The sequence below is a fragment of the Miniopterus schreibersii genome, assembly GCF_964146895.1.
Source record: "Miniopterus schreibersii genome assembly, chromosome: 3".
In the NCBI taxonomy this organism is placed as follows: domain Eukaryota; kingdom Metazoa; phylum Chordata; class Mammalia; order Chiroptera; family Miniopteridae; genus Miniopterus; species Miniopterus schreibersii.
This window is the reverse complement of record NC_138103.1, coordinates 89,968,973-89,982,930: the sequence shown is the minus strand read 5'-3', so window position 1 is coordinate 89,982,930 and position 13,958 is coordinate 89,968,973. Positions and strand designations below refer to the sequence as shown.

The window sequence follows — 13,958 nt, the reverse complement described above, 5'->3', positions numbered from 1 at the left end:
TCCAAGGAGCTGTATCTTGTTTTTAATTTCTTCCTGTTAAGCTCATTAAAAAGCATCTTTTAAACATTATACAATGGAATGGCTTATAAACGTGCATAATTGTGTCATTTTTCTTAAAGCAAGTATTGTTTGAGATTATTATGCAGCATAGAGATGTTGCAATAAGATTACACACAAACAAATTAAAAAATTAAAACTAAGGTTAAATTATTGTGTTTATTCTTATATGTGAGTTTTTTCTTTTTCTTTTTTTAATCACAACCCTGGAAAAGCAGAGTTCTTATGCAAATGTGGATAGAAAGGAGGGCAGGAACAAAGGAAAGAGACAAATGATCTCCCTTTGAACCTCATTGCTTTTTATCAGTAAAACAAAACAGCAGCTATTTGCAGCCAAGCTCAAAACCTGGCTTTGCCTTCGTTGTCCTCTCGGTGTTTCCAGGCCTCTCTCTGTTGTCCTGAGGAACTCACCCTGTCCCATCTCTTTCTACGCCAATCTTGTTGTTCCCCCGAAGCCTCTTACATTGAGCTGTTAATTACTTATAACCCTGGTGCACAAATCTGCAGTGTTTTTAATATTCAAGTGCAAAGGTCCTGTTGGTAAAATTTTGCATAGAATAAGTGACCTGGAATATTTAGTCTTGATTCCTAAAAAGCCAGAAGGATATAAGAATTGTTTGAAATCTTTAATAATGGAAATTCCGATGTGTGAGGTTGTCGGTAAGTCTCCAAGTGCACCTACTTAAAGAGCCATGTACTTTGCCCAGTCCCTAGGAAGCTGTCGCAATATTACTTTTTAGATTTTTACTTCTAAATATAACTTTCCTCATATTTCACAGCAATGACAATTACCTCTCTCCTCCCCATACTTACGCCTTTGTACTGCTGTTGATAAGCAAACTAAGAACATAGTCACCAGGAAGAAATATTTATCTGCCTTAAACATTAAAAGAGAAGCAGATGATTCATTCCGACACCTGGGAATGAGTTTAAAATAACTGTAAATTGGAATTGATAGGAAAACGGAAAGCATACCACATAATTAAAGCTCCATCAACTGTAAGATACAAAGTAGAATGGGTGACAGGCTCTACTTTCCCTTTGTCTGTGTGAGCATAACAATCTGTCTCCTTTCTGCTTCCCCCCCTGCTGCTCGCCCTATGAGGTAAACACCCTTGCAGGCTCTTAATTAAAGTAATTTCAGTTTCCTTGACAAACTAGGATGGTTGTGTTCATCTGACTAGTCTTGGAAATAAATAAAAAGTATGAATGAAAAGCTCTCGTGCATTTAAAATATAGAAATGTGCATTTAAAATATTGAAAGAGACCCAGTAAGTCTTGTCCCCAAATTGGTTTATGAACATAAACATAATTCCAGAGAAAACATTGAATTATTTCTCTTGGGCACTGAATAAATATTTGTTGAAAAATTAATTACTAAAGTTGCCATATAATCAAAACAATCATGAATGTGTGTATTGTATGTGTGTATACAACATAGATCTTTATAATACAGCTTTTGAAATTACTTAACAGAAGAAATAAATCTATACTGTTTTGATGAGTGGATCAATCATGGATTCTCTGGAAAGTATGGATACCTTGAAAACACTTTTATTACTGTTTCAGGGAAAAATAAATATATGTATGTGCATGTATGAACACACACAACTCAACTACTGTGTGTGTGTGTGTGTGTGTGTGTCCCTTCCAACAAATCACCAAGGAAGAGGACTGATATATACATTAGGCTTATTATAATATGAACCAATGCAGCATAATCACTTCCCTGGTTGAGTCTCAGAGGTACTGAAAATTAACATGGATAAAGCTCACTCTAATCAAAATGAAAGAAACTTTGGAATGAAAGTAGTCTCTGCACCAACCAAGAAATAAAATGAAGTGATAAATAAGTTTGGATCCTTGACCAGAACTATAATAAGGAGACAGATTTTCAGAATCTAAGCATGTGCCTAAAAATACAAGCAATTTCAAAAAAAGGTCCAAGCTAAAAATAAAAAGTGGGAGAACAAATTCCCAGAGACCATACAATGAAATCTAAGTGACAGTAAAGATAATTAAACAATGAAATCTTTCCTTTTTTCTCTTGTTCTCTGTGTATGTGGGGAGTTCTCCTTTTTAATTTGGAGTTTGTACTTTTAAAAAATATATATATATCTTTATTGATTACAGAAAGAGGAAGGGAGAGGGAGAGAGAGAGAGAGAGGGAAAAACATCAATGATAAGAGTCATTGATCGGCTGCCTCTTGCACGCCCCCGACTAGGGATCGAGCCCGCAATCCGTTCCTGTGCCCTGACCGGGAATCTAACCTCTATCTCCTGGATCCTAGGTCAATGCTCAACCACTGAGCCATAGCTGACTGGGCTGTACTTATTTTTAATATCTTGAATCTCTTTCTCTATGATCCACAAATATTGTTTTAAGGTAAAAAGTTGAACTGAATTATCTAGCTTGCATTGCTGGAAACCAAGTCTAATTTAATGTATTTTAACCAACTAAATGATCTTATAAATGATCAAATTTTCAAAATGCTGACCAGCAGAAGAAAGTAGATTGCTTTCTTTGTACTTTTCAATGATCCCATTAATCTTTGACAGAGCACCCAATTTCTCTCTCAAAATATCCTAATCTCAATTTTCTTTTCATTCCTCAAACTGAGAAACATCAAATCTCCAAGAAGACTTGGTTTATATTAGAGAAAAACATTTGTATTAGTGACCAGTGTCTGGGCATTAGGGTTTTGATTCATGACAGTGAAGTGGGATTCTAGGCCTTTTTGAGTGACAACAATTAAAAAAAAATGCGCAGCTGATGTATAAGACAGATTTGTAATCAGTTCTATTATCCTAGTGTTCCTAAAAGTATAAGAAATACTTTTATTCTATTACAGTACAAGATTTTCCCTTATGCTGAAAAGTTTTAAATACTATTATTGTAAATCATAGCACTCTAAATTCCTTTTAAAGATACAGATGTTTTGTTTCTAAAACAAAGATCAATTAACATATTAACAGAAAATAACATACTGTTATTTACTTTTTTGTATCAAAGACATAATTAGATTTCTTATTTCTAATGCATATAGTTACCTTCCTTTTTGGCTTTTTCACATATTTGCTTATTATGAAGCAATAGTTACTACTTTTATGAAAATTTTTGAACATACTCACTGTCCAAAAATTCACACTTCAAAAATATGGAACTTTCTCCAGTAAAAGAAACAAGGAGTTGCTTGGAGACATTATTGATCTCAGAGCTTGGTCATGGAAGATACAAAATGAAGTATAAACATTTTGTGGTGGCAGGAATAAGGAAGTCCTCAGGAATGACGGAGGTATGTTGAAAAGGCACCAGAGCCTCCTAAAAGATCACCCAGTGATTAAACCTGTAAGAATGTGCAGAATAAATAGGTAACTGTATTATTGGATCACAACACAAAGAATAAAATAAATGTCCTGACTCTTAACTGATATAAGTATATAATAAAATAAATGAATAAATGGGAGGAAGGGATAGCTTTTTCTTGTAGAAGAATTCCAAATAATAAATGTGGAAATAATGAAGAAAATAGAAAATTGCCATTAAAATACCACAGTATTAATTATTGCAAGCAAGACCACTGATTGATGCTGAAATTAATGGACAGGTTTTTGAAATGAGACAGAATATTTGCTTAATCTTAATGTCTCTCAACATATATATTAATTGTAAAGAAATAATATTTACTTAACAATGGAGAAAACTGGCAGAAACACCTTCTTAACCAAGTGACCAAAGTTAACATCAGTCATTAGACATATTGACATCACTGTTCCCTGATGTGCTGCACTGAGAATGGATCACGTCTGCGATATCCTTGACAGTAATGCACACCCTCAATCTAATCCTGAGAAGATATGAGACAGGCCCAAATTGAAAGACATTTTACAAGTTAACTGACCAGTATTGTTTAAAGGAGTCAAGTTGATAGGAGACAAGGAAAGACTGAAGAACTTCACAGGTTAGAGTAGGAAGAGGAGACCTGGCAGCCAAGTGAAAAGTAGGATCCCCGGGAAGACGTTAATGGAAAAGCTGGTGAAGCTCAAATTCTGAAACTTAGTTAATAGTAAAATGATTAAAGTGTAGCATTTCTCATAAGCTACACTTTATATTAGTGATTGTGAATTAAAAATTAAAAATGAACTTGCTAAATGCTACAAAACTAGGTGTGGTGGAGCTTGAGTTTTAACCCACACTAAGGAGAATAAGTGTGTGTGTGTGGGGGGGGGATTAAATAAAGAAAAAATAAAGAAAATAGAATAGTTGGGAAACATTTTTCTTTTCTCCGGAAGTCATTGCGCATGAAGTTGTAAATTACCTTTGATAAGGAGAATCGTTTTCTCTACATCATATACTTTAATTTCTTTTCATTGCTTTTTCAATTTTTTGAAGTCTCCAAATTTGTATCTTACTTGAATCATCAGTCACATAGAAGTTATTTTTAACTTTCTTCTAAATGTTTAAGATTGTGAGTATTTGGGGGTTATCAGAGAGTAGAAGGAGATTCTGATTTATTGAGTCTTGTCTAATAACTTAATACTTGATGAAATCAGGTTTAATCTTCATGTGTGCTTGACAAGAAACTGTATTCTCTAGGTTGTGCATGCAGGTATTTTACACACATCACTCATATCTTCTGTATTATTTTTATTTATTTTGCTAAATATTCCATGTGTTTATAATGTTTTTGGTCTGGTTGATAATTACTTGGAAAATAAATCAGTGGTGTGGCTGTATTTCACATATACTCTGGACGTGAGACTAGGTCATCATGGTACTGAAGGTTTTAACAGAAAGGAGATTTTACAAGATAGTATAAACCAAATGGAAAAATTAAGAATTTATCAACATCAATAATAAGTGCTTACAGTAGGACAGTGATAGCTTTCATGTGTTTTAGAAAGACTACTTCTGTTGTGTAATCAATGTATTGAGGTTCTGCTTCTATGTAATTTAAGTTTTTAAAGAAAGTTCCTGCAGTAAGTAGGCCAGATTTGATGATGTTCTGGGGTAGAAGCATAGTAAAATAAATACATATCAAAAGGAAGAGTCAGAGGTGGTCAAGCAAAGCGTTGTATGGAAAATCTTTCATAAGAAGGAAAGTGTGTTAAGTTGAAGTAAGGGAAACAGAATGAAAAACTTAAAGGACACCAGTTTCATGAAGAAAAGTAAGGGAAATGATGACAGGAAAGAGGAGCCAATTTATGGAGGGCAGACTATGTATGTTTTATTTTAAGCATATTGGGGACAATCAAATTGTTTTGAAGCTCTGAGTATTTATTGATAAGATTATTGTTTCCAAAGGCTGATTTTGCTTCAGTGTACAGAGTATCTGAGATTTGATTGGATTTGGCCAAGTATGGAAGGTGGTAGAATAGTTAGGAAGTTACTCATGTATCCAATATATAAATAAGAATATAGTAGCTACTGCAAAGAAATACAGTGGGGATTTAATGATGAAAAAAAAAGTACTTGTTCTATATTGCACACCCTCATAGTACATGGAAATAAATACGCAAATAATGTAATGCTTAGTAGTGGCAAGTGATATGAAGAGTGATTGGGGGTGGAATTCTTAATAAGGTTGTTTTTAGTAAGATGATTGGAGACAGCATCTGAGCAGGTCACAGTTAAGCTGTCATCTGCAGGGAGTAAGCGAGAGAGCCATCAGCATATCCAGGGACAGGTGTTTCTGGGAGAACCAGCAAAAGCAAAGACAGCCAATAAGACCGTAGCCAAAGAATGAGTTGAGAGTTGCTTTCAACAGTGTGTTACCAAAGACAGAGAAAAATGCAAAAAAAAGAATAAAAAATACAGACTAACTGAAGTGTGGTGGAAAGTCTTAATGAGGTCTCCTAGGAAATGACTTCCATAACTGAGCAGATGTGGGAGCTAGGTGCCTGGATTGGTTGTTAGGGCCATGGCGAAGTACTGCAGACTGAGTGGCTTAAGCAACAAAATCTTTCTTTTTTTTAAAAAATATATCTTTATTGATTTCAGAGAGAGGAAGGGAGAGGGGGAGAGAGAGAGAGAGATAGAAACATCAATGACGAGAGAGTCATTGATCAGCTACAGCCCGCAACCCGGACATGTGCCCTGAGCCGGAATTGAACCCTGATCGCCTGGATCCTAAGTCGGCGCTCAACCGCTGAGCCACGCCCAGCCAGGCAAAAAGCTTACTTTCTTGGAGCGTTGGAAGCTAGAAGTCCGAGATCAAGGTGTCAGCAGGGCCAATTTATTCTGAGGCCTCGCCTTGGCCTGTAGATGTCATCCTCTCCCTGTGTCTCACATGGTCTTCTCTTTGAGCCTGTTTATGTCCAAATCTCCTCTTTTTAGGACAATATCATATTAGATTAAGGCCAACCCTAAATGTTCTCATTTAACTTTACCTCTTTAAAGGTCCTATCGTCTAACACAGTCACATTCTGAGGTAACGAATGTAGGTTAGGCGTTCAATGTATACATTTTGAGGGGCACAGCCTCTCAAACACTCAACGCATAACAGTGCCATTGTTTTCAGATTTGTTTAATTGCATTATGATTATATGTGAGTAGTGGGGGAAATAACAAACAAAAGGGTCAGGGTTCGATTCCCAGTCAGGGGCACATACCTAGGTTTCAGACTTGATCCCCAGCCCAGGTTGGGGTGCGTGCAGGAGGCGGCCAATCAATGTCTCCCCCTCCTCTCTGCCCCTCTCACCCTCCCTACCACTCTGTCTAAAAATAAAGAGAGGTGTAGGAAATTAAGCTTTGACAGGAAAACTTAGAAAAGTCCATGTTGGTGCAAAGCTTTCATGTAAGTGACGGAGGGAAAATACACTGGGAAAGATATAGTCTGGCAAGAGCATGAATACTCAAGTGTTCTAGACTTTATTATGCGTGTTAAGGAGAATTACTTAAGGTTTATGAGCAAGAAGCTGCTATAATCAGAAGGGTGCTTCGGGTCTCTTAATCTGTCAGTAACATCCAGTTTATGATCAAGAGCTAAAACATAAATCTCATTAGCAGTAGAGGTTGTTCAAGCTGGAGACACATCTATGGGCACCAGGGGCTTCGATAAATTCTTGTTTGGCTCTGGAATGGAGGGGAGTTTGTCATAATTTAGTGTTTTTATATTGACACTGTGAAGGGCATCTTTGTCTTTCTCCCAAACTATCCTTTGTTTCTTCTGTCACAAATAGAAATAGGATTGCTCCCCATTGCAGCTGATTTCTTGGAATTTTGTAAAGTTCTGCTTGGCAGCAGAAGCAAACTGTGTAGTATATAACTAAACACAACAGAGGGAAAACAATTAAATATAAATATTCACTGCTTATTCTGTAATTTGTTATGGCTGCACACACACACATAGGTACATATCTGCACTCAAAGCTGATGTGTCTAGTTATCTGTGCAAATGCAAAGAAAGCAAACTGCCTATTTTTAAAACCAGAATTGCTAATACAGTCAGAGGTTGGTACTTGCTATTCACAATATGCATGAACAAATACACTAAATTTCTACTTTTTCTGTCCTTAGACTTTAACTTAATACTATCTTATTATGTGTATTCAACTTGTTAATCAGTTAACATCTAATGCAGCGTTTAAGATTTATAATGTTCTCTCATAGCACATTTACCTTTGAATATTCTATTGGGAAATCTCTCTCTCTCTATCTCTCTCTCATTTTCTTTCTTCTTTGCAGACACCATCCATCTTCGAGTACTTGAATCCTCCCCAGTTGGTACAGCCGTTGGGAGTGTAAAAGCAACTGATGCTGACACTGGAAAAAACGCTGAAGTCGAATACCGAATTATTGATGGTGATGGGACTGACATGTTTGACATCATAACTGAGAAGGACACACAGGAAGGCATCATCACTGTGAAAAAGGTGCACTGCTTCAGCATAAATAAGCATCTGGCTGTAGAAAGTAGAGATTTCAATACGTACTTTCCATTCGTGCATCAGCCATTAAGAAAATTCACTGTCATGGTCAAATAGAATTTATATTGTGCATAGTCTGAGAAACACAAAGCAAAAGATTTTGGATATTTTGACCAAATGTTTTCTTCACTGAAACATGAGACCTGAGGTTTCACAAAATTTACAAGGCAGGATAATATACAGGGTGGGGGAAAGTAGATTTACAGTTCATATGGGAAAATAACACAGTAATTAATAAATAATAATACAAGAATAAACCCTATATTTCATGTACTCACAAATGTAATCTTACTTTTGCTCCACCCTGTATGTGTGATTATATTTCTGAGCCACATTAATAAAAGGCTTCCATAATACCATTGTTTTCTTAAATAAAACAGTTAATAGCTAATAATGGCAATATGTTATCACAGTTGGAGGCACAAAAAAGTAACATACTATCTATCCAGATGTATGCAATAATAATTAGAACTGCTAATAAAAAGAGATAGCATGGATTGGAAGATTATTTAATTGTTCACATTTCTCCTTTTGCTACATAAATTAAACTTTTCTGTTAACATATGCTTATGAATATGGTTTAAAGGTAACTAGTTTTTTTTATTATAGAGTCAGTACCATCTATTATAGGGAAAAAAGTAAGGCACAGTAAAATTTAGGTCCCAATGAAATATCCTGAACAATCTATGCATAAAGTAACCACCTAAGCACTGGTTAATCACAAAACTATCCTGAGGTTCTGTTGTGTGGCCCAAGGTACACAACCGCTTACAAACCACGGATAGTACCCCCCGAAGGGGAAAACAGCTTTCTTGGTACTTTTCATGACTGGGAAGTAATAGCCATGGCAAGTGGAATCTCATACAACTATTGAAAGTTTTACATTAGTCTTCAAAATTTCGTAAAGTACTGGGAGCCCATTAAACTGAATGGAAATATCACAGCATAAATTTAAAAATATAACTGAATTTTTCCTTCGAAAAAATTAGCAGTAGCTAAATCCTCAGCGCGCACACACACGATCCATCAGCCCCTTTTTTGTAATGAGTCACCATCTTAGGTTCTAATCCTTTCTAATTTTTCCAAGATTTAAAATTTCACTTTCTTATGTTCTAAAGTATCACACATGGAATAGATTAAAAAGTAAAACTGAATCTTATTGATATGTAAATATCATGTTATTTTTACTATATTTATGTACAGTTAATGGACAACTTAGAGCTCAGTCAGGTTTTCAAAATCATGCTGTAACCTGGAAGAAACATCGAATCCAGTTTGCCTCACTCGCATTTCATGGTTGGTTGTTTTTATACAGCCACTTGACTATGAGAGCCGAAGACTTTACACTCTGAAGGTGGAAGCAGAGAATACCCACGTGGACCCACGTTTTTATTACCTGGGGCCCTTTAAAGATACAACCATTGTAAAAATCTCTATAGAAGATGCGGACGAACCTCCCGTGTTTAGCAGATCCTCCTATCTGTTCGAGGTTCATGAAGATATTGAAGTGGGCACCATCATTGGAACTGTAATGGCAAGGGACCCGGATTCCACTTCTAGCCCCATTAGGTAAGCATGCCTGTGTTTAAGATGAAAGGAAAAAGAATTCCAGTAAATAGGGAGGTCAGGAAATTCTATTTAAAGCATGTAATGCCTCTAATTAGATAAGAGGGTCTTTCTTTTGGGGCAGAACAGGCACACGTTTCATATTCGCTTTGGTGCTGATCGTGCCCTTGAGCCTGAAACTTGTCATGTGTCATCTGCCTGTCTCTGTAAGGAATTTGTTATTCTGATCCTTGGTATAGATAAAGGACATTATTTTACTATTTCTTCTGTATATTTACAATGCACATTTACAAATCACTTTATTTGTGCTTTCAGGTTCTCAGATAATATGTGAGATTGAGCAGCATTAACAGTTAAAAAAAATAAGTGTTTCCGTGCGGTTACATTATGGTATAGAAACTCCCCCAGACTCCTGCCATCAAAAAGGAAGTGTCTTCTGGTGGTTGTTTTGGCTTTATCAAAAAACATTAGAATATTCCAGAAAGATAAGAGTAAATGGCAGCCTGGAAACATATGAGACAGGATAAATGCAGAAAAATGTGAAAGACTCAGTTTTCACTATATCATTTTAAAGAAATACAGATATCTATATACAATACTCAGCATCAGAATGACTGCTCCCTTTAAACTGTGGGTCTATCATGTATTTTGGACTCATTTGTTTCCCTAATTCTCAGCAGGCTGATTTGCCTGCCCCTTGTCCCCTGTGGACCAGCCGAGCAGGAGTTCAAACAGTCGGGCAGTTTCCAAGTGCACCATTCTTTGCGCTCGAAGGATGCAGCAGTGGGGTCTAGAGAGCCTCTAATTTACGTGCCATGCGACTCTCACTCGACTTAGAGTTAAACCTTCTGTAGATTCTGCAGTATCTTCAGTGAAGTCACATTTATATATATATTAAAATTGCTATTTAATTTATGTAACTTACCTAAACATTTCCTCCTGTTCGCACGCAGCATCACAGGTTACATGCTGGCGGGAGAACTGTGCACATGGTAATCACGTAGCGCTCCCATCTGCCAGCATCAGCTTCCCATAAATGCCTCTTCTCCAAGCCATTTATCTTCATTGAAATTGCTGCATTCTTTGGAATTTTTTTTTTCCCTTTAAAGGTTTTAGGTAACCAACGTACACATTTAATTTTCCTCATTAAATACTTACCCAGCATTTTCTTGGCATAACTCCCAACTGACTTTAATAGGCTGTGCTCTGTGTTCCTGATTTTAAAATGACCTTTTTTTAAAAAAAAAAAAAGAAAAGAAAGAAATATATTATTTTTAAAAGAGTTCAATTTAAATCTAGTTGCATTGTTAACTGGAAACATAAAGATATTCCTTGCCCTGGCCATTAACGCTCAGTGGTTAGAGTGTCATCCCTCCAACAGAAAGGTTGAGGTTTGATTTCTGGTCAAGGGCATGTTACCTCATTTGCAGGTTCGATCCTGACCGAGGCCTATGCAGGAGGCAACCAATTGATGTTTCTCCCTCTCTCTCTCCCTTCCTCCCACTCACTAGAAATCAATGGAAAAAATATCCTGGAGTGAGGATTTAAAAAAAGGAGAGAGAGATTTCTCCGTACAATGAAATAGATTTTTTATCTTCCTGTAGACTGATGATTTTATGTCAAAATATGACTGTGGACTTTTGAAACAAAAAATAATATGTTTAATCAGGATGCAAGTATTAGGGCCAAGAGAAAAGAATCCATTATGTACACCATGTGCAATAGAACAAATACCTGAATTGAGTATTAATGACAGAGTCTATACCATGAAGGTGGTTGTGTATTTGAATTTGTGCTACCATGATTTAGAAAATGCAAGTGAACATTCTTGGATGTTACCCTTGATAGACCATGTAGGTTAAAAAATATTTCTTTAAAGAAATAAAGTGGCTTTACTAATGCAATGTAATTATGGGATGGATAATATTGAGCATGTTATAAATTGTCGCATGTTGTGGATCTGGATGCAGTAATCAAAGTGATTTACTCAAAATGTGTGTTTTGGAAATGGTTTTAAAAAGGAGAATGCAAGTTAACACACAATTTGCCAATAGATCATTGAAAAATATAATTATACCAAGTTTGAACAAGAACTGGGGTCCCTACATCTTCAAGGTAATTTCACCTAATCCTTTATATTTTGTCATTATTCCTTTAAACTAAACTACAAAAAATAATTAAGACAAACACGCATAAATGGATTTGGCAAACACAATTATATTTTACATTGACTTGCATATTGTAACTTCATGTCATATTTTTATTAAAATAAGGAACCTTATCATTTGCCAAAATGCCAAAGAATTCAGTCATCCTCTCTTTCATTTAACTAATATTTGTGGATCAGCATGTCACATATTAACGTCTCCCTCAAGGAGTTTTCAGTTTGTTAAGGAAGATGATGCAGCATGAGAAATGATATTCCTTGAGTGCCTACTAGACTCCAAGTAAGATGCTTGGTGTTTTCATGTTTGATTTCCTGTATGAGATGAATTCCTTCTGCAGGGTGGTAAATGACAGGGATGAGTGGTAAAAGGTACTTCATACTAGAAGGGGACAGATAGCTTCTGCTTCAGGTAATAATGGAACACTCCAAGCAAGGAGGAAATAATTTATGTTGAGTCTTTCAGATGTAAAAGAATTTTGTCAACTTGGTATAGAATTTGTGAATTCTATAAAAATACAGTGACTTGCTTTATCTGTGAATGGAAAGATGTGTAGTTTGAATACAAAACTGAATTCATATTATGTTAATAGAAAGAGGTAGAGTTTATTAAGGAGATTTATAAATTACTGGTATATTTTGTTTAGAACAGATTTAAATAAATTTCAGTTGATTTTTGGAAATACAAAATTTTGGAAGAGTTTTATGGCACTTCTTAATTATTTTGTATTATTACTCACAAAACAGACTTTAAAAATAACATTTCACATATTTTTCCTTAAAATAAATGAGTTGTGGCTTAGGAAGACATATACCATAACTCAGTGTTACTCCCAGTCTTGTCATCTTTGTTTGGCTTTGTTTTCTTTGTTTTTTAATAAGGAGCATAAAATATAACTTGGGTATTTATGCTTGCTATATCAGGAACTATGAAACATTTGTAAACCACCATGTTTGTGAAGTGGCAGCAATGGCTGAGGTTTACAGCTGTTTTAAACCTCAGCTGAAAACCTGGTATTTGGCTCTAGAATGATATCCAATACAATGTATTTAATCAATTTGCAGAATAATTCTTTTTTTATACATATAGTAAGACTTTATTTGATACAAATGTAGAAAAATTTCTATCCCAAACATTTTTATTTTCAAATCATCTCTGGTTAAAATGTATACATTTTTCTTTTTCAAAAAATTTATCGCTATTGTTGAAAGTATTACAGATGTCCCCTTTACCTCCCCATTGACCCCATCCACCCCGCACCTGCTCCCCTCTCCCCCAAGGCCTTCTCCACACTATTGTCTGTATCCATGGGTTATGCATTTATGTATATAAGTTGACACATTTGGACAAGAAACTGAAGCTGCACAGGTATGATACCATGAAGCTAGTAAATACCATCAAAAATTGGTGACCTACTAATTCTGAGGAAACTAACATTGTCTCCAATTTACTAAGAAAAAGACTTTGCTTCTGGGAATGACTTGTTGCATTAGATCCTTATAGTAATTCCTCAATAGAGTTCTCAATAACTAGGTAAAGTCAGTTGATAATAGAACCATATGTAATACCAGATGTTTTGTCAGAAAATACATCAAGGTCAGTTGAATATGGAAATAGATCATGATAATAACAAAATTTAAAAGACTGGAATTTGAATGCCGAACAAATTGCCAACTCATGCCTTGAGAAGAGGTGCGCGCGCGCGCGTGTGTGTGTGTGTGTGTGTGTGTGTGTGAAATTGATAAAATAATCTGCATTCTAGATTGCTACTATGTACATTCCTGAAAATATTTTATATCCCTACAGATATGTCTTTGCATTTTACCATTTAATACTACAAACCATCAATAGCACTGCCCTGTATTTTTCTTGTCACTCTATGTTCAGATTTTCCTTGGATCGCCATACTGACCTTGACAGGATCTTTAATATACATTCTGGAAATGGATCCCTTTATATATCAAAGCCACTTGACCGTGAACTCTCTCAATGGCACAATCTTACCATTATAGCTGCTGAAATGAGTAAGATGAATTTTATGTGTATAATATTTAACATATATTTTTTTAGTTTTTATTTTATATTAAAAATAATTTCTTTTCATTGCACACATATATTTTAACCTAAGGTTTTCACATGCTTCTCAATACCTATATATTTTTTTCATTTGTTTTTATATATACTGAGTGATAGCTGTGGGTCTAGATAAATATACATTTTATATTAACTAACTAAAAATAG

General features: G+C 35.4%; 1 protein-coding gene across 3 annotated transcripts in view; it reads left to right on the top strand.

Annotated features, from left to right (window-relative positions):
• CDH10 (cadherin 10) overlaps positions 1–13,958 on the top strand; it is a 126,741-nt gene that overhangs the window by 97,349 nt on the left and 15,434 nt on the right. For all 3 annotated transcript variants that reach the window (XM_081132220.1, XM_081132222.1, XM_081132221.1), the window contains 3 exons: positions 7,745–7,932; positions 9,302–9,555; positions 13,605–13,741. In XM_081132220.1, coding sequence (XP_080988346.1) covers positions 7,745–7,932; positions 9,302–9,555; positions 13,605–13,741 — 579 coding nt within the window. The remainder of the gene's footprint in view (positions 1–7,744; positions 7,933–9,301; positions 9,556–13,604; positions 13,742–13,958) is intronic.